Source organism: Oncorhynchus tshawytscha, linkage group LG16 (assembly GCF_018296145.1).
Source record: "Oncorhynchus tshawytscha isolate Ot180627B linkage group LG16, Otsh_v2.0, whole genome shotgun sequence".
NCBI lineage: Eukaryota > Metazoa > Chordata > Actinopteri > Salmoniformes > Salmonidae > Oncorhynchus > Oncorhynchus tshawytscha.
The window spans coordinates 75,301,474-75,325,223 of record NC_056444.1 but is presented as its reverse complement, the minus strand read 5'-3'; the positions used below and the strand labels follow the sequence as shown (position 1 = coordinate 75,325,223).

At 43.6% G+C, this 23,750-nt stretch overlaps 2 protein-coding genes across 3 annotated transcripts; one reads left to right on the top strand and one right to left on the bottom strand.

Moving 5' to 3' along the window:
• Positions 1 to 238: 238 nt before the first annotated feature.
• Positions 239 to 16,854, top strand: LOC112247361 (zinc finger protein Eos-like). Of its 2 annotated transcripts, none has more exons than XM_024416109.2 (8): positions 239 to 337; positions 3,483 to 3,534; positions 4,156 to 4,245; positions 4,538 to 4,822; positions 5,085 to 5,252; positions 15,276 to 15,434; positions 15,659 to 15,781; positions 15,906 to 16,854. In XM_024416109.2, the coding sequence occupies exons 2-8, from the start codon at positions 3,498 to 3,500 to the stop codon at positions 16,847 to 16,849; spliced, it is 1,806 nt and encodes a 601-aa protein (XP_024271877.1). In that variant the 5' UTR covers positions 239 to 337; positions 3,483 to 3,497; the 3' UTR covers positions 16,850 to 16,854. The 2 variants fall into 2 exon arrangements, with proteins under 2 accessions (XP_024271877.1, XP_024271876.1); XM_024416108.2 differs by lacking the exon at positions 239 to 337 and adding an exon at positions 3,067 to 3,322.
• Positions 16,855 to 20,892: 4,038 nt separating this feature from the next.
• On the bottom strand, positions 20,893 to 23,096 carry LOC112247358 (40S ribosomal protein S26). The gene is made up of 4 exons (XM_024416101.1): positions 22,998 to 23,096; positions 21,923 to 22,100; positions 21,361 to 21,491; positions 20,893 to 20,996 (listed from the first exon to the last, which is right to left on the bottom strand). Exons 1-4 carry the CDS (start codon positions 23,082 to 23,084, stop codon positions 20,958 to 20,960), a joined length of 435 nt encoding a protein of 144 aa, XP_024271869.1. The 5' UTR covers positions 23,085 to 23,096; the 3' UTR covers positions 20,893 to 20,957.
• Positions 23,097 to 23,750: the final 654 nt, after the last annotated feature.

Genomic DNA, 23,750 nt, shown 5'->3' with positions numbered 1-23,750 from the left:
TATGGGCCCGGAAGTTGTCTGGTATTCCCGGTTTCCACTAGATAACACATCCACAAAGGCTGTATCGTAAAAATGTATGAAAATAAAAATGTGCTTTTTATTCTTCATTTAAGGTTAGGGTTAGGCATAAGGTTACTATGTGGTTACGGTTATGTTTAAAATCTGATTTAAGAAGATATATTGTAGAAATAGGCGGGATGTATGACTTTGTGGCTGTGTTAACTAGTGACGGCCGGGATTCCCAGGTAAAAGAAGATTCCGGATATGCTGCCGTCGTCAAAGATATCAACAAACAGATATTCTGACATTTAAAAAAGACAAAATAGTCTTTCACCGGGTAAGGAAGATAGTGATGCATTTGCTAACAACGAAGGTATGACATGAAAAGTGACATTTTGGCAAGGATGTGTTTCGGACTAGTTTAGATGTATGGCATTTTGTTGGGTGGTGGGTGCCATAGCAACGGCTCAGAAGAAACAGTATTCTGCTAGCTTGACGTGTCATTTTCGGATGGGGAAGTTCCCGTCTAAGGAGACGAATGTCTCCCATGAAGATGATTGGCACACCGCAGCGGCGGTACAGGCGCCTGTTGCTTCTGTACCGCCCCTGCTCATAGCTGCGAGAAGTAGCGGTGCTGAGGGTTAAATTGAAATAATTTTGCCAAAATTTCCGTATAAAAAAACAATTGCCCCCAAAATGGTATTACTCTTGTCTGCTCAGACATAAATACATTTAAAAAAATCTAAATACTACACCAGCATAATTTATATACAGAGGATCAATAGCGTCTAGCTTCTTGGTTAAGGGCTTGTAAGCATTTCACTGTAAGGTCTACTACACCTGTTGTATTCGGAGAATGTAACAAATACAATTTGATTTGATTTGATTCTAAAGAAATTACCCGTGGGTTAAGTTTTATCACAAGCATTTACTGTCAGGAAGGCCGATTCTGAGCAAACAGCACTGTTTTTCAAAGTAGGTTACCTTGAGATATTGGCACAAGCTCATTGGTCATCACAGGTAGTAGCCTATGCTTCATCTTCATCATTGAGTGAGTCAGTGTCACTGGAAAGTTAATTTTATAGACTAGTGCAGCCTATACTATATGTACGTATGTATGTATGTATGTATGTATGTATGTATGTATGTATGTATGTATGTATGTATGTATGTATGTATGTATGTATGTATGTGTGTGTGTGTGTGTGTGTGTGTGTGTGTGTGTGTGTGTGTGTGTGTGTGTGTGTGTGTGTGTATGTATGTGTGTATATATATATATATATATAGTATAGGCTGCACTAGTCTATAAAATTAACTTATATATATATATATGTGTGTGTGTGTGTGTGTGTGTGTGTGTGTGTGTGTGTGTGTGTGTGTGTGTGTGTGTGTGTGTGTGTTTCCTTTTGTAAAATGTGGTGCCTGACACGCTATCAATAAATTAGGGATTTGGGCCAATTGAGCTACATTTACATGTCCTTAAAACAGCCTATAACAAATTATAAAAACACTCTTCCTTGTGTTTTGATGTGTAGCATATGCAAAACTTTATAGCCTATTGTTTTCGTGGTTTTTACTTTCATAAAACAATACTTGTCCACCTCACTGTTCAGCTGTCAGAGATTTGAGCACTAAATGCATCAGCGCATTGTATGCATAGGCCTATAGCCTGTATGATATTAATATATAACAAATATAAACAAAGAGAAGCTGAGGCCTAGCCACAGAGAGAGAGAGAGATGCCGGCAGCATGCTACGACACCAACATGTATGATATTAATATATAACAAATATAAACAAAGAGAAGCTGAGGCCTAGCCACAGAGAGAGAGAGAGATGCCGGCAGCATGCTACGACACCAACATGTATGATATTAATATATAACAAATATAAACAAAGAGAAGCTGAGGCCTAGCCACAGAGAGAGAGAGAGATGCCGGCAGCATGCTACGACACCAACATGCGTTTCTTTATCCTTGTTAGATAGGCTATACAGATATAGGCATACAGAAGGAGGCTATTTCGTAATTTTTTTAATCCAAATATTTTTTCGAAAGATTGCCGGTGCACAATGTCTTCATATCATAGGCCTGCAGTGTAGGCTAAAAGCCACACCAAACCTTCACAAAAGTTTATAAACTTTATTAGGGTAATATCAAAAGTAAGTCAAGCCATTGTTTATAGTGAAAATACGAGCAGGATATTACTGTATAACAGCAAACACAATGTTACAGTTGGAACTTAATTTGGCCAAAACAAATGGCTCAACAGAATGAAACCAAACACTTGCAAACTGGTTTAAACCTGAACAAAAGTTTTGAACAGGCTAGATTGCAGCAACTACCAAAAAAGGCTAGTGCCTACTGTAACCCAACAAATGATAGCAATAGGCTAATGATATTTATTTTACAAAAGGCCTACTTATAACTTAAACTAAATACAGAGCACACAATAAAAAATACAAATTTAACTTCATTTAGCCAACAAAAATGTCTCAACAGAATGAAACAAATTATGTTTTGCATATTTAAAAAACTGGTTTAGATTAATAAACAGGCCTACAATAATAACAATGATATACAATAATAATAATGATAAAAATAACTATTATAAATAAGAAGGGGAAAAAATTGTATCCTACTTGCATTTGGTCATTTGTGTGGTATGAAAAAATATTCTACTAATGTCTTCTATCATGTAAATGACATAGAATAGCATGAAATGTATTTATAAGATGCCTGTGGAAATCCTAAAAATGTCTGCTCAACTGTATGTCACTACTCAAATGTGATTATAGATTCTGTCCCCAACTCCCCCCGAAACTCAAAACATCTTCCTGCGGCTATGCCCCTGTTGTCTACTGCTCCAATGTCTTCTTTTGCTAATGGATGATTGGTTTTACGATGGCCCCGTCAGGCTCACTCAGTAACCAAAATGTTACCTTTGTTTCTGATTAGAATATCCATACAATATTTAAAATATATGAAACTAATGAAATGTTATAATTGATATACCTACCATGATGATAAACCAGAGAAATGTGATCAAACTTATACCCCACATTTCCTGGGTATGTGTAGGTGTAGGAGGGAGGGCAGTTCAAGCAGTTACTGACTATAAATGTTGATCTTCTCATATGTGCATTTCCTGGCAACTGAGGATAGGTGAATCTAGAAAGATAGACTAGAGCAAAGTACCAGTTAGACACACAATACAAAGACTTGTGTGAAACAATTTAATACTGCATTTATTGCAGCTTTACATTGGGCTTCAGACATATTTGAATCAAAAGAAATCTACTGCAAAGGATACATTTAACATGGTGAGCATCATACAATGGTATCCAAAATGGCATTTTTTGTTGTTGTTTTAGGACAGGTGGGTGTACTTAAGATAAGATGAAGATTGTTGTATGCTAGGATATCTCATGAGTTGGACCATATCTTTGCTCTGACTTGTCTGTTTTTGTCTCTGTGCCACAGGCAGCTGGTGAGAGAATGAATGCTGACTGCAATGGACATTCATATATGTCAGGTAAGCAGAAAACTAAAAGTATTTTAAAGACTGGATAGATTAGAGAGTTTAATAGTCACATGTACAGGGTTGCAGATGTAATTACAGGGTACAGTGAAATTATTGACCTCCGAGATACAACAATGCAGGACAAAATGAAATAAAACATTACCAATATAATAAAAATAGATAATAATATAAATAATAATATATACATATTAACAATGTAATGATGGGGACAGGGAGAGCAGGTAGCTGACTAGTGGTGGCTATTCAGCAGCCTGATGGTCTGAGGGTAAAAGCTATTGGTCAGACTGACAGTTTTTTGCCATGATGCTCCTATACTGCCTGCGTCTGAGTGATGGAAACGGGGAGAACAGGCCATGGCTCGGGTGGATGGGGAAGCTGATGATCTACTTGGCCTTCCTGCAACACCTGGTGTTGTAGGTGTCCTAAAGGACAGACAGTGTATCCAGTATAAGAACATCAAATGGCATCAAATGTCCCAACATTACATTGTGTTCAAAAAGAAAAGAGGACCAAGGCACTCTTCATATAATCAATTAAAATGCCTTTATTTGAATGGCATGTTCAATAGAAACAAGGTTTTAAAAACACAATCACATTGTGTTCACTTCACAGCCATTGGAGGAGAGCATGGTGATTTCTGTGGAGGTCTGAGGGTTCCGGCCGTGAGAACTCAACAGTCCTCTCTCAACCAATCTCTCGGTGGTCAGTCATCTTTTTAAGTCTCTTATCTGTGATCTACAGTATAGAACCTATTGAATGTACTGTATAATATATCACATGCAAAACTGACTGAAAGCTATAAAGAACACCAGCAGTTATCTCACTTGAGGAATTATTTCCATATGATACATTTTGGTATTTCAATTTATAAAGATTTACTTAATTGCAATAAAACAAAATACATTTCCCATCCCTTTCCCTTTATCGTTCCATATGCTAAGTTATGATGAAGGTTTTGAACAATGTTTCTCTCCCCTGTCTCCACTCTACCCAGTGAACTCTATTAAGGTAGAGGAGGACAGTGACAATGAGCCTGTTGGTGCTCTACAGCCAGAGAGGAGAAAAGGAGAGAGGGATGACAGAGAGGACACAATAGAAGACGGGAGTGGAGAGCTGGGAGGAAGGGTGGGTCGAGGGAGTGGTTACGGGGAGCTGGCCAGTCCTCAGCCTGCATCCCCGGGTCCCATCCGACTGCCCAATGGGAAGCTCCAATGTGACGTGTGTGGAATGAACTGTATCGGGCCCAATGTACTGATGGTGCACAAGCGCATCCACACAGGTGAGGCCAGATAAACAGACAACAGAGTAGGTTGAAAAATCTCCCTAGAAGACAACGGGAAAGTTTCTATTCAGTTTCCTGAACTGAAAACTGTATTGACCCCAACCCCGATAGGTCTTTGTGTTCCTCATCAACATGAACCCCTGACTTTTCTTTACATGGTGTTCATATGGTCCATACATTTTGACTGAATATTGCTCCACTGCTTTGTTCCAAGGTGATAGTAGGATTTGGAAAAAAAGACTGTCCATGTTGTTGTCAGGTGAGCGTCCGTTCCAGTGTACCCAGTGTGGAGCCTCCTTCACCCAGAAGGGGAACCTGCTGCGCCACATAAAGCTGCACTCTGGAGAGAAACCCTTTAAATGTCCCTTCTGTAACTACGCCTGTCGCCGCCGGGACGCACTCTCTGGACACATCCGCACACACACTGGTAAGACACAGTAGCCTGCTTTCTAATGTCAAGCCAGGAAACTGGTAAGACCATTTGGGCTCTAAGTGGGCTCAGTGGGACCAGATGGGGAATAGAGCTGCTACCAGCCGCAGTCCCACTGTGTTGTGTAATTACAATGTATTGTAATAGCGAGTCATCTGTTCTCACAGTGTCTTCAATTCAATAATTTTTTGGGGTCCAATTGGATTTAGAATAACAAAATCATATATTTCTTGCAAAAAAGTCCATTCATCTCTCTAGAGTGGGGCTCAGAGGAAATAGACAAATATCTATTGTCTTTACAGGAATGTACTTTACCACACGTGCAAAATATGACATTTAAAAGTATTCAAAACAGGATGTCCTGTTGGTGTTTTTCAATTTAATGAAGACATGCATTCAACAGGTGTTGATAGAGACAGGCAGAGCAAGGTGGGCCTGCTGTTCTGAACAAATCATTTCAGTTTCAAAGAAAAGCAAACTTGCAAACCTCAGATTTCGGCGAAATGACGTCAGTCTCTGACTGCTCGGTAAAGGTGGAACATTGCGGTGGCAAGTTGGGTCTTTTAAAACGTCAAAGGTGTGGAACAGAGAACAATTTCTGGAATTCACAGAGAAGGGGGAGTCCATACCCATATGGGAAAGAAAAAAAGAAAAAATATATATATATACACACACACACAAACACACACATTAAACAAGATTCTTATATAGGTTATATCTGCTTCTAGTTCTGAAAGTGCAGTAATATCTAACAAGTAATCTAACAATTTCCTAACAACTACCTAATACACACTAATCTAAAGTGGTGAATAAGAATATGTACTTGTAAATATATGGATGAGCGATGGCCGAGCGGCATAGGCAAGGTGCAATAGATGGTATAAAACACAGTATATACATATCATATGAGTAATTTAAGATATGTAAACATGATTAAATTGGCATTATTTAAAGAGGCATTGTTTAAAGTGACTAGTGATCCATTTATTAAACTGGCCAGTAATTGGGTCTCAATGTAGGCAGCAGCCTCTCTGAGTTAGTGATTGCTGTTTAGCAGTCTCATGGCCTTGAGATACAAGCTGTTTTTCAGTCTTTCAGTCCCAGCTTTGATGCACCTGTACTGACCTCGCCTTCTGGATGATAGCGGGGTGAACAGGCCGTGGCTCGGGTAGTTGATGTCTTTGATGATCTTTTTGGCCTTGCTGTGACATTGGGTGCTGTAGGTGTCCTGGAGGGCAGGTAGTTTGCCCCCGGTGATGCGTTGTGCAGACCTCACTACCCTCTGGAGAGCCTTGCGGTTGAAGGCGGTGCAGTTGCGGTAACAGGCTGTGATACAGCCCGACAGGATGCTCTTGATTGTGCATCTGTAAAGGTTTGTCAGGATTTTGGGTGACAAGCCAAATTTCCCCAGTCTTCTGAAGTTGAAGAGTCGCTGTTGCGCCTTCTTCACCACACTGTCTGTGTGGGTGGACCATTTCAGTTTGCCTGTGATGTGTATGCCGAGGAACTTAAACCTTTCCACCTTCTCCACTGCTGTCCCTTCGATGTGGATAGGGGTGTGCTCCCTCTGCTATTTCCTGAAGTCCACGATCATCTCCTTTGTTTTGTTGACTTTGAGTGAGAGGACATTTTCCTGACACCATACTCCAAGGGCCCTCACCTCCTCCCTGTACCCTGTCTCATCGTTGTTGGTAATCAAGCCCACTACTGTTGTGTCATCTGCAAACTTGATGATTGAGTTGGAGGCGTGTGTGGCCACACGGTCGTGGGTGAACAGGGAGTACAGAAGGGGGCTGAGCACACACCCTTGTGGGGCCCGAGTGTTGAGGGTCAGCGAAGTGGAGATGTTGTTTCCTACATTCACCACCTGGGGGCGGCCGTCAGAAAGTCCAGGACCCAATTGCACAGGGCGGGTTGAGACCCAGGGCCTCCAGCTTGATGATGAGCTTGGAGGGTACTATGGTGTTAAATGCTGAGTTGTAGTCAATGAACAGCATTTATACATAGGTATTCCTCTTGTCCAGATGGGATAGGGCAGTGTGATGGCGATTGCATCATCTGTGGACCTGTTGGGGCGGTATGCAAACTGAAGTGGGTCTAGGGTGGCCTGTAAGGTGGAGGTGATGTGATCCTTGACTAGTCTCTCAAAGCACTTCATGATGACAGAAGTGAGTGCTACGGGGCGGTAGTCATTTAGTTCAGTTATCTTTAAAAAACATACGAGAGACATTGTCCCATATGGAAAAGATATAGAAGAATCTAACAAGATGATTATCTTCTACCTGGAACTTGGCAACAAATACACATACAACATTAATAGAAGATTGTTGTAATATCTAACTTATATGGGTGGGTAGCCTTTTAGACAGAAATATAAAACACATATGAGAGACATGTAAGGTAAGCTTTCTAAGGAGGAGGTGGAGGATGAGGGGGTGTGGCAGGAGCAGGATGGGTTGGAGGGAGGGAGGAGCAGGATGGGTTGGAGGGAGGAGCAGGAGGTGGAGGGGAGGAGGAGGAGGAGAAGGGAGGAACAAGAAGGGGTGGAGGGAGGAGCAGGAGAAGGAGGGGGATGAGAAGGGGCAGGGAAATCTAGGTATAAATAGTATAATTGATGATACATAACTAATAAAGTATCGTTACATTTCATTTGGTCTGTTAAACCTACACTTTGGAATGGCTCGCTCAATAATAATTCTCACAATAGAACATTGGTAATAGTCAGTGACAAATATTAAAGTTAAGCAGGGCTGGACTTAGTTAAAACCCTGACCAAGGCATAGCTGTAGATTAATCAAATGTCCAGTAGGAGATGCTGCCCATCCTTAACCATGGAAATTCATACCTGAAAATGCACACTGAATATACAAAACATGAAGAACAGCTGCTCTTTCCATGACATAGACTGACCAGGTGAAAGCTATGATCCCTTATTGATGGCACTTGTTAAATCCACTTCAATCAGTGTAGATGAAGGGGAGAAGACAGGTTAAAGAAGGATTTTTAAGCTTTGAGACAATTGAGACGTGGATTGTGTATGTGTGCCATTCAAATCAAATCAAATTTATTTATATAGCCCTTCTTACATCAGCTGATATCTTAAAGTGCTGTTTAGAAGCCCAGCCTAAAACCCCAAACAGCAAGCAATGCAGGTGTAGAAGCACGGTGGCTAGGAAAAACTCCCTAGAAAGGCCAAAACCTAGGAAGAAACCTAGAGAGGAACCAGGCTATGAGGGGTGGCCAGGCCTCTTCTGGCTGTGCCAGGTGGAGATTATAACAGAACATGGCCAAGATGTTCACATGTTCATAAATGACCAGCATGGTCAAATAATAATAATCACAGTAGTTGTCAAGGGTACAGCAAGTCAGCACCTCAGGAGTAAATGTCAATTGGCTTTTCATAGCCGATCATTAAGAGTATCTCTACCGCTCCTGCTGTCTCTAGAGAGTTGAAAACAGCAGGTCTGGGACATGTAGCACGTCCGGTGAACAGGTCAGGGTTCCATAGCCGCAGGCAGAACAGTTGAAACTGGAGCAGCAGCACGGCCAGGTGGACTGGGGACTGCAAGGCGTCATCATGCCAGGTAGTCCTGAGGCATGGTCCTAGGGCTCAGGTCCTCCGAAAGAGAGAATTAGAGAGAGCATACTTAAATTCACACAGGACACCGGATAAGACAGGAGAAGTACTCCAGATATAACAAACTGACCCTAGCCCCCCGAAATATAAACTACTCCAGCATAAATACTGGAGGCTGAGACAGGAGGGGTCAGGAGACACTGTGGCCCCATCCGAGGATACAACCCCACCCACTTTGCCAAAGCACATCCCCCACACCACTAGAGGGATATCTTCAACCACCAACTTACCATCCTGAGACAAGGCCGAGTATAGCCCACAAAGATCTCCGCCACGGCACAACCCAAGGGGGGCGCCAACCCAGACAGGAAGATCACAGTGACTCAACCCACTCAAGTGACGCACCCCTCCTAGGGAAGGCATGAAAGAGCACCAGTAAGTCAGTGACTCAGCCCCTGTAATAGGGTTAGAGGCAGAGAATCCCAGTGGAGAGAGGGGAACCGGCCAGGCAGAGACAGCAAGGGCGGTTCTTTGCTCCTTTCCGTTCACCTTCACACTCCTGGGCCAGACTACACTCAATCATAGGACCGACTGAAGAGGTGAGTCTTCAGTAATGACTTAAAGGTTGAGACCAAGTCTGCGTCTCTCACATGGGTAGGCAGACCATTACATAAAAATGGAGCTCTATAGGAGAAAGCCCTGCCGCCAGCTGTTTGTTTAGAAATTCTAGGGACAATCAGGAGGCCTGCGTCTTGTGACCGTAGCGTACGTGTAGGTATGTACGGCAGGACCAAATCGGAAAGATAGGTAGGAGCAAGCCCATGTAATGCTTTGTAGGTTAGCAGTAAAACCTTGAAATCAGCCCTTGCCTTAACAGGAAGCCAGTGTAGGGAGGTTAGCACTGGAGTAATATGATCCATTTTTTTGGTTCTAGTCAGGATTCTAGCAGCCGTATTTAGCACTAACTGAAGTTTATTTAGTGCTTTATCCGGGTAGCCGGAAAGTAGAGTATTGCTGTAGTCTAACCTAGAAGTAACAAAAGCATGGATACATTTTTCTGCATCATTTTTGGACAGAAAGTTTCAGATTTTTGCAATGTTCCGTAGATGGAAAAAAGCTGTCCTTGAAACAGTCTTAATATGTTCGTCAAAAGAGAGATCAGGGTCCAGAGTAACGATGAGGTCCTTCACAGTTTTATTTGAGACGACTGTACAACCATCAAGATTAATTGTCAGATTCAACAGAAGATCTCTTTGTTTCTTGGGACCTAGAACAAGCATCTCTGTTTTCTCTGATTTTAAAAGTAGAAAGTTTGCAGCCATCCACTTCCTTATGTCTGAAACACAGGCTTCTAGCGAGGGCAATTTTGGGGCTTCACTATGTTTCATTGAAATGTACAGCTGACTGTCATCCGCATAGCAGTGAAAGTTGACATTTATGTTTTCAAATTACATCCCCAAGAGGTAAAATATATTGTGAAAACAATAGTGGTCCTAAAACGGAACCTTGAGGAACACTGAAATTTACAGTTGATTTGTCAGAGGACAAACCATTCACAGAGACAAACTGATATCTTTCCGACAGATAGATAGCCCACAAATTTCTGTTCCAATTTTCTGGAAGCTTGCTTCAGAGCTCGGGTATTTTCTGTATACCAGGGAGCTCGGGTATTTTCTGTATACCAGGGAGCTAGTTAGTTTTTAGGGGTGCAACTGGATTATGAGGAAAAACAGTAAGATCCAAAACATTTATTCCATGGGACAAAACTAGGTCCAGAGTATGACTGTGACAGTGAGTAGGTCCAGAGACATGTTGGACAAAACCCATTGAGTCGATGATGGCTCTGAAAGCCTTTTGGAGTAGATCTGTGGACTTTTCCATGTGAATATTAAAATCACCTAAAATGTGAATATTATCTGCTATGACTACAAGGTCCGATAGGAATTCAGGGAACTCAATGAGGAATGCTGTATATGGCCCAGGAGGCCTATAAACAGTAGCTATAAAAAGTGATTGAGTAGGCTGCATAGATTTCATGACTAGAAGCACAAAAGACGAAAACTTCCTTTTTTTTTTGTAAATTGAAATTTCCTATTGTAAATATTAACAACACCTCTGCGTTTGCGGGATGCACAGGGGATATGGTCACTAGTGTAACCAGGAGGTGAGGCCTCATTTAACACAGTAAATTCATCAGGCTTAAGCCATGTTTCAGTCAGGCCAATCACATCAAGATTATGATCAGTGATTAGTTCATTGACTATAACTGCCTTTGAAGTGAGGGATCTAACATTAAGTAGCCCTATTTTGAGATGTAAGGTATCACGATCTCTTTCAATAATGGCAGGAATGGAGGAGGTCTTTATCCTAGTGAGATTGCTAAGGCGAACACCGCCATGTTTAGTTTTGCCCAACCTAGGTCGAGGCACAGACACGGTCTCAATGGGGATAGCTGAGCTGACTACACTGACTGTGCTAGTGGCAGACTCCACTAAGCTGGCAGGCTGGCTAACAGCCTGCTGCCTGGTCTGCACCCTATTTCATTGTGGAGTTAGAGGCCTGTCTATGTTGGTAGATAAGATGAGAGCACCCCTCCAGCTAGGATGGAGTCCGTCACTCCTCAGCAGGCCAGGCTTGGTCCTGTTTGTGGTTGAGTCCCAGAAAGAGGGCCAAATATCTACAAATTCTATCTTTTGGGAGGGGCAGAAAACAGTTTTCAACCAGCGATTAAGTTGTGAGACTCTGCTGTAGAGCTCATAACTCGATGCCGACACATCTTTCTAGCTGATTTACACACTGAAGCTATGTTGCGATTGGTGACCTCTGACTGTTTCATCCTAACATCGTTGGTGCCGACGTGGATAACAATATCCCTATACTCTCTACACTCGCCAGTTTTAGCTTTAGCCAGCACCATCTTCAGGTTAGCCTTAACGTCAGTAGCCCTGCCCCCTGGTAAACAGTGTATGATCACTGGATGATTCGTTTTAAGTCTAATACTGCAGTTAATGGAGTCGCCAATGACTAGGATTTTCAATTTGTCAGAGCTAATGGTGGGAGGCTTCGGCGTCTCAGACCCTGTAACGGGAGGTGTGGAGACCAGAGAAGGCTCGGCCTCAGATTCCGACTCAGTGCTTAATGGGGAAAACCGGTTGAAAGTTTCTGTCAGCTGAATGAGCCACACCGGTTGAGCATTCCTACAGCATTTCCCTCCAGAAGCCATGAGAAAGTTGTCCGGCTGCAGGGACCGTGCGAGGGGATTTGTACTGACATTACTATCTGTACTTATTGGTGGCACAGACGCTGTTTCATCCTTTCCTACACTGAAATGACCCTTGCTTAACGATTGCGTCTGAAGCTGGGCTTGCAGCACAGCTATCCTCGCCGTAAGGCGATCGTTCTCCTGTATATTATGAGTACAGTGACTGCAATTAGAAGGCATCATGTTAATGTTACTACTTAGCTTCGGCTGTTGGAGGTCCTGACGAACCATGTCCAGATAAAGCGTCCGGAGTGAAAAAGTTGAATGAAAAAAAAGTTGAGTGAGGGAAAAACAAAAAATCTAAACGATAATTAAAAAGTAAAAACCAAGGGCCTCCCGGGTGGCGCAGTGGTTAAGGGCGCTGTACTGCAGTGCCAGCTGTGCCACCAGAGACTCTTGGCACAATTGGCATAGTGTCGTCCGTGTTAGGGAGGGTTTGGCCGGTAGGGATATCCTTGTCTCATCGCGCACTAGCGACTCCTGTGGCGGGCCGCACGCAGTGCACGCTAACCAAGGTTGCCAGGTGCACGGTGTTTCCTCTGACACATTGGTGCGGCTGGCTTCCGGGTTGGATGCGCGCTGTGTTAAGAAGCAGTGTGGCTTGGTTGGGTTGTGTATCAGAGGATGCATGACTTTCAACCTTTGTCTCTCCCGAGCCCGTACGGGAGTTGTAGCGATGAGACAAGATAGTAGCTACTAACAATTGGATACCACGAAATTGGGGAGAAAAAGGGGGTAAAATAAAAAATAAAATATTTTAAAAAAAGTAAAAACCGCAATGTTGTCAGGTAGCAAAGTAAGGTTGGCAACAAAACACACAGCAACATATTCAGAATAGGTGAATGGCCAAGACAAAAGATTTAAGAGCCTTTGAACTGGGTATGGTAGTACCGATTTGTGTCAAGAACTGCAACGCTGCTGTTTTCCCACTCAACAGTTTCCCATGTGTATCAAGAATGGTCCACCACCCAAAGGACATCCAGACAATTTGATACAACTGTGGGAAGCATTAGTCAACACCTTGAAGAGTCCATGCCCTGTGCAATTGTGGGGGGGGCGCAACTCAATTTTAGGGAGGTGTTCCTAGTGTTAGGTATACTCAGTGTATAAAAACAATACACTTTTGTTATAAAATTCATAGATGACTTATATAAGTCATATTTTGTCTCATATGTTATACAATATCCATGTAGGAAAGTGGCCACTTTATATGTCATACAAGGCCAAACATACACCATTTCAATATTGACATGGAATATACAGTGGGGCAAAAAAGTATTTAGTCAGCCACCAATTGTGCAAGTTCTCCCACTTAAAAAGATGAGGCCTGTAATTTTCATCATAGGTACACTTCAACTATGACAGACAAAATGAGAAAAAAAATCCAGAAAATCACATTGTAGGATTTTTAATGAATTTATTTGCAAATTATGGTGGAAAATAAGTATTTGGTCACCTACAAACAAGCAAGATTTCTGGCTCTCACAGACCTGTAACTTCTTCTTTAAGAGGCTCCTCTGTCCTCCATTCGTTACCTGTATTAATGGCACCTGTTTGAACTTGTTATCAGTATAAAAGACACCTGTCCACAACCTCAAACAGTCACACTCCAAACTCCACTATGGCCAACACCAAAAAGCTGTCAAAGGACACCAGAAACAAAATTGTAGACCTGCACCAGGCTGGGAAGACTGAATCTGCAATAGGTAAGCAGCTTGGTTTGAAGAAATCATCTGTGGGAGCAATTATTAGGAAATGGAAGACATACAAGACCACTGATAATCTCCCTCGATCTGGGGCTCCACGCAAGATCTCACAAGAACGGTGAGCAGAAATCCCAGAACCACACGGGGGGACCTAGTGAATGACCTGCAGAGAGCTGGGACCAAAGTAACAAAGCCTACCATCAGTAACACACTAAGCCGCCAGGGACTCAAATCCTGCAGTGCCAGACGTGTCCCCCTGCTTAAGCCAGTACATGTCCAGGCCCGTCTGAAGTTTGCTAGAGAGCATTTGGATGATCCAGAAGAAGATTGGGAGAATGTCATATGGTCAGATGAAACCAAAATATAACTTTTTGGTAAAAACTCAACTCGTCGTGTTTGGAGGACAAAGAATGCTGAGTTGCATCCAAAGAACACCATGCCTACTGTGAAGCATGGGGGTGGAAACATCATGCTTTGGGGCTGTTTTTCTGCAAAGGGACCAGGACGACTGATCCGTGTAAAGGAAAGAATGAATGGGGCCATGTAAGATTGATTTTGAGTGAAAACCTCCTTCCATCAGCAAGGGCATTGAAGATGAAACGTGGCTGGGTCTTTCAGCATGACAATGATCCCAAACACACCGCCCAGGCAACGAAGGAGTGGCTTCGTAAGAAGCATTTCAAGGTTCTGGAGTGGCCTAGCCAGTCTCCAGATCTCAACCCCATAGACAATCTTTGGAGGGAGTTGAAAGTCCGTTTTACCCAGCAACAGCCCCAAAACATCACTGCTCTAGAGGAGATCTGCATGGAGGAATGGGCCAAAATACCAGCAACAGTGTGTGAAAACCTTGTGAAGACTTACAGAAAACGTTTGACCTCTATCATTGCTAACAAAGGGTATATAACAAAGTAATATGATAAACTTTTGTTATTGACCAAATACTTATTTTCCACCATAATTTGCAAATAAATTCATTAAAAATCCTACAATGTGATTTTCTGGATTTTTTTTTCTCATTTATTCTGTCATAGTTGAAGTGTACCTATGATGACAATTACAGGCCTCTCTCATATTTTTAAGTGGGAGAACTTGCACAATTGGTGGCTGACTAAATACTTTTTGCCCCACTCTACATACAAACCATGTATTTGTATCTTACCTGATTCGTACTAGATTTTTGTGCAAATAATCTACTTCTGCCATACAAGATTCATATTGTATTCTCATGCTTTTCCATATGGTAGGCTAACGTCTAGGTCATGAATAAGTATTAAAGGATGTAATAAAACTTAAATTATGCACAACTTACATGTAACTTTTTATTTGACTTACTTTCAGAAATAACTAACTTTCCTAGGACACAATATCAATAGTCTGGTAATATTTTGTAGATCTCATTTTACCAAAACAGACCAAAAGAGAAGCATGGGTGACCCATTGACTGACCCATGAATTGCTGTGTTTCTGGGCTGCAGTGCCCTCTCTGACAGTGGGTAAACCTTACAAGTGCAGTTACTGTGGTCGTAGCTACAAGCAACAGATCACCCTGGAAGAACACCTTGAACGCTGCCACAACTACCTAAAGTGTCTACAGAACCATCAGCCAGCACTCAGCACTGAACACGATGCACAGGGTAACATACACACAGACTCTTAATGTCAAATATACAGGGTAACACACATTGACTGTCATCATCCACACAAACACAAGATTACAGAAATACACTTTGCTCTTTCATGTTGTGTTAGTTCAGTCTGAGCTCACTGGCCAAAGTCAATGTGAACCAGAAAACACATCTGTTTTTGCATTCTGATGTCAATGTGTATTTGAACTGAGTCTGTTGTGTTTTGTCCCCAGGTATGGAGCCGATGTCTGAGCCAGAGGCTGTCCTCCAGCCGTCCACTGAGAAACTGTCTTTTATAGACAGACTGGTGAACACCATCACCAAACGCAAGAGGTCCACTCCACAGAAGTTTCTGGGTGAGATTTCTTCTGTTTATATATGTCCATGTTCCTGAAGGTATTGAAACCCAACAGTGCTGTAACATGACGATAGTCTTATGATTCTGAGGTTGTCAACACTGATGTGCGCTTTTCTTTACAGGAGAAAAGCACATGAGGCTCAACGAGCCTGATATAACTTCTGAACTATTCCCTGGTCCTGAAAAGGAAAAGGATGGGGACCTGCACACTGCACCCAACTCTCACCTTGAGGGAGAGGCTGGTGCTGCAGGGTTAGTGGGGATGGGGGGCAGTTATCTCCACAGGTATGGAGGTGATGAGGACCCTGGGTCTGAGCCCCCTCAGCTGGCCCTGCCCTACTCTGCCTGCCTGTCTGACCCCAGCCCAGTCATCAGCTCTGTTTACAGCCACCCGATTCCTCTGGGTCCCCAGGTCAATGGAGCCGTAGGTGGGCGTGGAGGTGGGGTAGCGGCCAGGTTTGTGGAGCTCGCTGGGCGGGAAGCAGGCGAGGGACACGAGGACATACCCTCAGGTCAGAGCCCCACGGTCAGTAATGGCTACAGCAATGGCCCCAGCAATGGCTGCCATGATTTCAAAGACAAGTCCGACACAGAGAGCACAGCAGAGGAGCAGCAGAGCACTGGTGTTACAGCTCCAACCAGCAACCACCACCTCCTCCCTAACCTACAGTACGTAGACCCAGCACTGCCCAGCAGCCGTCGCGACCGCCTTCCAAACCCCAATCCCAGACACGCCCAAGACTCAGAAATAGAGAGGGAGAGAGGGTACACCGACACCACCATCCCCACCACTGTGAAGGGATCGGGGAGCCCTGGTCCAGGGTCACCATCCTTCTCCGGGGAAGCTTCGATACAGGTACAGGTGGTGGACAGGGAGGGACGAGCGGTGCGGTCATTCCGCTGTGAGCACTGTCGCATGTTCTTCCTGGACCACGTGATGTTCACCATCCACATGGGCTGCCACGGATTCCACCAGCCTTTCCAGTGCAACGTCTGTGGCCACTGCAGCTGCAACCGCTACCAGTTCACCTCGCACATCATCCGCGGGGAGCACCAGGTGGGCTGAGGACAGGAGCACCAGGTGGGCTGAGGACAGGAGTACCAGGTGGGCTGAGGACAGGAGCACCAGGTGGGCTGAGGACAGGAGCACCAGGTGGGCTGAGGACAGGAGCACCAGGTGGGCTGAGGACAGGAGCACCAGGTGGGCTGAGGACGGGAGCACCAGGTGGGCTGAGGATGGGAGCACCAGGTGGGCTGAGGACGGGAGCACCAGGTGGGCTGAGGACGGGAGCACCAGGTGGGCTGAGGACGGGAGCACCAGGTGGGCTGAGGACGGGAGCACCAGGTGGGCTGAGGATGGGAGCACCAGGTGGGCTGAGGACGGGAGCACCAGGTGGGCTGAGGATGGGAGCACCAGGTGGGCTGAGGACAGGAGCACCAGGTGGGCTGAGGACGGGAGCACCAGGTGGGCTGAGGATGGGAGCGAAGGGGGAGAGCCGGTCCCAACTGCCCTACCTCTTAGCCCTTCCCCTTCAATGTTTACACATCTGAAGGATCTGGATAGGTATAATCAGTGTAGTGGTAGAGATTTCACTGTATTGCTTCCACATTACAAGGGTGTGGGAGTGAATTGAGACCGGCTGGGGGTGAAGGGGGTGGGTGGGGCGAGGGAAAGGCAGGGGTGTCTGCTTCTTTGAGGTGACATGGGCTGCTTGTTCTGCACCAGATTACACACAGAGAGACACCCATTGCCTTAACTGTTACATAGAAGTAACCCAGGATGATCTTGTTGTGACTGAGAGAAGGCATATTGTTTACAACTGTTAATGTAATGACGGAGTACGTGATCATGTGTAAAGGACATTATGAACATGAAATATCCTGCCTTAGGTGATGTGGATCCTTCACTGTGGATGGTTACAGATTTTAACCATGGAGATTAAGAAGAAAGCTAATAGGGGCCTTATAATACTGGTCTAGATCAGACTGTTGACCCATGTCCAGTGATGGATAGGGCTCGACTGAGGTGGTCAGGTAGATGAGGCTGCTACATTTAATGGAGGATTGCACTTCTAGATTATTGGCTTGAATGTGATAATAGCGTGACGTGAAAACTACTTTTAACTTTGAAGGGTATTCAATCAATCAGTCAAATGTATTTATATAGCCATTTTTACATCAGCCGACGTCACAGAGCGCTATACAGAAACCCAGCCTAAAACCCCAAACAGCAAGCAATGCAGGTATAGAAGCACGGTGGCGAGGAAAAACTCCCTAGAAAGGCAGGAACCTAGGAAGAAACCTAGAGAGGAACCAGGTTCTGAGGGGTGGCCAGTACTCTTCTGGCTGTGCCGAGTGTAGATTATAACAGTGCATTGCCAATATGTTCAAACCCACCAACTGTGCCAAAGCACAGCCCCCACACCATTAGAGGTATATCTTCAAACCACCAACTTACTACCCTGAGACAAGGCTGAGTATAGCCCACGAAGATCTCCACCACGGCACGAACCTGAGGGGGGCGCCAACCCAGACAGGAAGATCACGTCAGTGACTCAACCCACTTAAGTGACGCACCCCTCCTAGGGACGGCATGGAAGAGCACCAGTAAGCCAGTGACTCACCCTTCCTAAGGACGGCATGGAAGAGCACCAGTAAGCCAGTGACTCACCCTTCCTAGGGACGGCATGGAAGAGCACCAGTAAGCCAGTGACTCACCCCTCCTAGGGACAGTATGGAAGAGCACCAGTAAGCCAGTGACTCAGCCCTCCTAGGGACGGCATGGAAGAGCACCAGTAAGCCAGTGACTCAGCCCTCCTAGGGACGGCATGGAAGAGCACCAGTAAGCCAGTGACTCAGCCCTCCTAGGGACGGCATGGAAGAGCACCAGTAAGCCAGTGACTCAGCCCTCCTAGGGACGGCATGGAAGAGCACCAGTAAGCCAGTGACTCACCCCTCCTAGGGACGGCATGGAAGAGCACCAGTAAGCCAGTGACTCAGCCCCCACCCATAATAAAGTCAGAGAATCCCAGTGGAGAGAGTGGAACAGGTCAGGCAGAGACAGCAGGGGCGGTTCGTCGCTCCAGTGCCTTTTCGTTAAACTTCAGACCCCTGGGCCAGACTACACTCAATCATAGAACTTACTGAAGAGATGAGTCTTCAATAAAGACTTAAAGGTCGAGACCAAGTCTGTGTCTCTCACATGGGTAGGCAGACCATTCCATAAAAATTGAGCTCTATAGGAGAAAGTCCTGCCTCCAGCTGTTTGCTTAGAAATTCTAGGGACAATTAGGAGGCCTGCATCTTGTGACCGTAGCGTACGTATGTACGGCAGGACCAAATTGGAAAGATAGATAGGAGCAAGCCCATGTAATGTTTTGTAGGTTAGCAGTAAAACCTTGAAATCAACCCAGCCTTAACAGGAAGCCAGTGTAGAGAGGCTAGAACTGGAGTAATATGATATATTTTGGGGGTTCTAGTCAAGATTCTAGCAGCCGTGTTTAGCACTAACTGAAGTTTATTTAGTGCTTTATCTGGGTAGCCTGAGAGTAGATCATTGCAGTAGTCTAATCTACAAGTGACAAAAACATGGATTAGCATTTCCACATAGTATTTGGACAGAAAGTTTCAGATTTTTGCAATGTTACGAAAATGGAAAAAAACTGTCCTTGAAATATTCTTGATATGTTCATCTATTTTTCCTCCTGAGATTGCACTGATAAATTACAATGTAATGCTTAAAAAAAAAAAGACTTTGTATTGGAAGAATGCTCTTCACATAGGGTCTTATTTATGAAAAGGGGTCATCTACAGAACTGGGTACTCTAATTGGTCTGTCCCTCTCCTCTCCTCTTGGTGCTGAATTGAACATTGTTAGGGCCTTGTTTGGTTAATCATATCACATGACCTTTATTTAAAGCTTTTTCATCAAACTGTCCCCTTTTATGTCAGATGGTCCAGCACTGTCCTCAGACAATTGTCATCGAATTCTAATTTCTGGAAAAGGCTTAAAATAAAGGTTAAAATCCAGGTCATATAACATGATTAACCGAAACACAGGGCCCTAACAATTGTGACTAAGGTTGTCATCGCCATCCTAATTTAGAGGTGACTCAGATGTGAACATCCACAGAACTGTGTAATTTCGCACTGAATGGTTCAGGAAACAAGGACAATGTCTTGATGGGTTGACTCCAGTTGCACAAATGGACAGTGAGAAAAGTACTTAAAATATTTCAGCCTATCAAAGACTATTTTTTATGAAGTTTATCATTTTTGTATAGTTATGTGAATATCTATATGTTGTAGTGTGACACATTTAGCATAGCCTTGGTAGATGTGATCAGCTTCAGCTATATCCCAAGTCCAGCCACAGCGTAAGCAACCCATTGGTGCAGAAAAGGTTACCTCCTGTGATATTAAAGCAACCGAAAACCTCAATGTATTTGTTTCCCATCGTAGTGTGGGGACTGGTGAACAATGTTTGAGACCAAATTCAGTATTTTATGTCAAATGTTTTCTGTTTGCATCCTCGTGTGAACAAATTAATATATATTGTACTATGAATGCACTTGATGTACATAGGATAATTCTATGACATATGAGTGAGAAAATGTGATTATCAGATTCTTATTTATCCTTTCCAGTGGCAGGTAGCCTAGCAGTTATGAGCTTTGGGCCAGTATTTAAAAGGTCGACTAGGGGGGGGGAAACAAATGATGACAAATAAATCCCTTTGTGATGACAAATGAATTCTGTATGAACTGTGAAGTATCTTCAAGCAGCAGGTTAGTAACCTCAAGGATAGTTAGGCCTTCATTTAATTGCAATGTTGTAGAAATATTTTGTGAGAAGAAATGTAACATGACAAAGAACTATTTACCTCAAGATAACAGAGACACGAAACTGCCTCATTCTTTGAAATAAGTTACTTTTGGTATCAAGTGCTTTTATGGTGTGCAACCTAACACTGTTCAAGTAACGCATGTCCAATAAAATACATGATGTTCTGATTGGACATTGTGTTCTCATTAATGTGACATTCAATATAAAGCCGATATTGATATGGCTCTTCTACCAAGTCGGTATACAAATGTAACACTTCTGACATACAGTTAAATCACTTTTATTTGTTTACATAAAAATGATATTGATCCCTAGGATGGTCAATGACATTAACCCATGGGCTTTGGAGGAGGTCTTGGGGCACCACCCTAGAAGGGAGAATAAATATGTTTAGTCAAATATTCAGAACATGCTTTTAATCTACTTTCTCTTAACTTCCTGTCCTTATAGGAGCTTCAGGATTCAGACTAGGTTCATTTAAATAGATTCAGATTCAGGTTTGTAATCAATAAGTTGATTTTGCGAATTGACTAGTCAATGTCAAATTAACTTGACATTCTTATACTACATGGTTTTGGATTGAAAGCCCACCCAACACGCTCTTCCAGAATCTATACAATCACATGGAACCCAGTACTCCCAGTCGTTTGAGTAAAGGGATGTGCATTATTGAGATGCTTAACTTCACTAGGAGTTAAAAGGCATAGCCAAGTACACAGTGCTATAACTTACGCTGGGCCTGAAGCGGGGTGGTGGTGTGCGGTCCTTCCTGGCCTCGGTGGAGCGATTCCTCACCACCTTGCTGTGGATGGCACAGCTCACACAGTAGTGCAGCTTCACATACAGTTTGGGCAGCACGTAAGCTGGAGAGGGGAGATAACAATAAAGGCAGGGTTAGATCAATGACCCCTCACAGTTAGGCCAGAATATTGATACTACAGTAGCCATTAATTAAGCCATTGTAGTCTAGGTCACAGAGGCATTCAATCCAGCCATAACATGTGTACAGGGAATTCAATCCAGCCATAACATGTGTACAGGGAATTCAATCCAGCCATAACATGTGTACAGGGAATTCAATCCAGCCATAACATGTGTACAGGGAAAAATGTAGAGCTCATGATACTTTCACATTTCATCCAGTAAAATATTCCCAAAGCTACAGATGTATAAAAATAAAAAAAACTTCCAAAAACCAGATTTCAGAATCTGAAGAGACTGACATTCCACCATCCTTATACTGGATACATCAATATTATTTCTGTTTTTATATTGACATTCAGCAGCTACTTACCATCGAACACACTGGCCTCTGTGATGTCCCTCACAGCAGCAGCCTCGACAATGTTTCTGATGACAAACTTCTTGATGGCCTTGTCCTTGGGAACACACCGGGCACAGTTGGTGCAGCGGATGGGCTGGACATGTCCACGTCCCTTCTTGGCACGGCCATTGTTCCTTCTCTTCTTAGTCTGGGGAGAAGATATCAGTTATTTACTTAACCTTCATTTAACTATCCAAGTCAGTTAAGACCAAATTCTTATTTACAATGACGGCCTATCCGGGCCAAACCCTCCCCTAACCCAGATGACGCTGAGCTAATTGTGCGCCACCCTATGGGACTCCCAATCACGGCCGGTTGTTATACTGCCCGGTATCGAACCAGGGTCGTTAGTGACAAATCTAGCACTGAGATGGAGCCACAGTTAGATTTAACACTATAAAACCAATGTGACAGCCAGCAACAAGCCAAGTCTCGGGACCTGGCTTACAACGTTCCTGAACTGATCAGATAATACAAATTCAACGCAGTGTGTGTATATATATATATATAAAATCGATTTCCCCTATTCATCTGTGCATATAAAATCGATTTCCCCTATTCATCTGTGCCACTAAAAGTGTTTGCGCCTAGGAAACATGAATGCGTTAACTTAGCTAGTTTCCAAGCTAAACTACTACTAGCTAGCCAACCAACCAACGTCAAAATCTATTATTGCTGATGATCTGTTTTCTAGCTATCCAACAAACTGTGTCGATAGACTAACCGATTATTATTCTGCTTGAATATACAGTTTGGCGCCGATCACCTGGTCGACAATTTATATCAATGCATTCCGATAGTTTGCAACCGGGGTCGTCGAACAGCCACACAAATCAAGCGCGTGCCTGTTGTGGCAGCATGCGGCTAACTAGCTAACCATATTTCACATCATTCCTAGCTAGAAAAACAATTTTAAACACTAAATCTGAAAAATGTATTACATATTACTTTTTTCAATACATAAACGACCAATCCAGTGGTGTATTTTCGTGTGTTTATTTCATTTCAACAGACTGGGCCTGTAGAAGAATCAGAGAAGCCTTACCATCGTGTCACGTAAGGGTGGAAAGAGAACGAGCCGGAAATGGGAGGAGAATTCATGTCTTCCGTCTGACAGGAGAGCAATGCGCATGTGCACATCCAATGTGCGTATTGTGTGGACGTCCACTTGATGTCACTATTGACCGGTTTATGAGATCACGCTTGAACAGCTGTTCTTTTACATACTGAACAAAAATATAAACGCAACAAGAAACACTTTTAAAGATTTTACTGAGTTACTGTTCATATAAGGAAATCAGTCAATTGAAATACATTAATTAGGTCCTAATCTATGGATTTCACATGACTGGGAATACATATATGCACAGATACCTTAATGCTGGTTACAGATACCTTAAAAAGAAGGTAGGAGCGTGGATCAGAAAATTAGTCCGTTTCTGGTGTGACCACCATTTGCCTCATGTAGCAAGACAGATATCCTTTGCGTATAGTTGACCAGGCTGTTGATTGTGGCCTGTGGAATGTTGTCCCACTCCTCTTCAATGGCTGTGCGAAGTTGCTGGATATTGGCGGGAAATGGAACACGCTGTCGTACACGTAAATCCAGAGCATCCCAAACGTGCTCAATGGGTGACACGTCTGGTGAGTATGCAGGCCAGAAGAACTGGGACATTTTCAGCTTCAGGGAATTTTGTACAGATCCTTGCGATATGGAGCTGTGCATTAAAATGCAATTGTGTTCGTTGTCTGTAGCTTATGCCTGCCCGTACCATAACCTCACTGCCACCACGGGGCA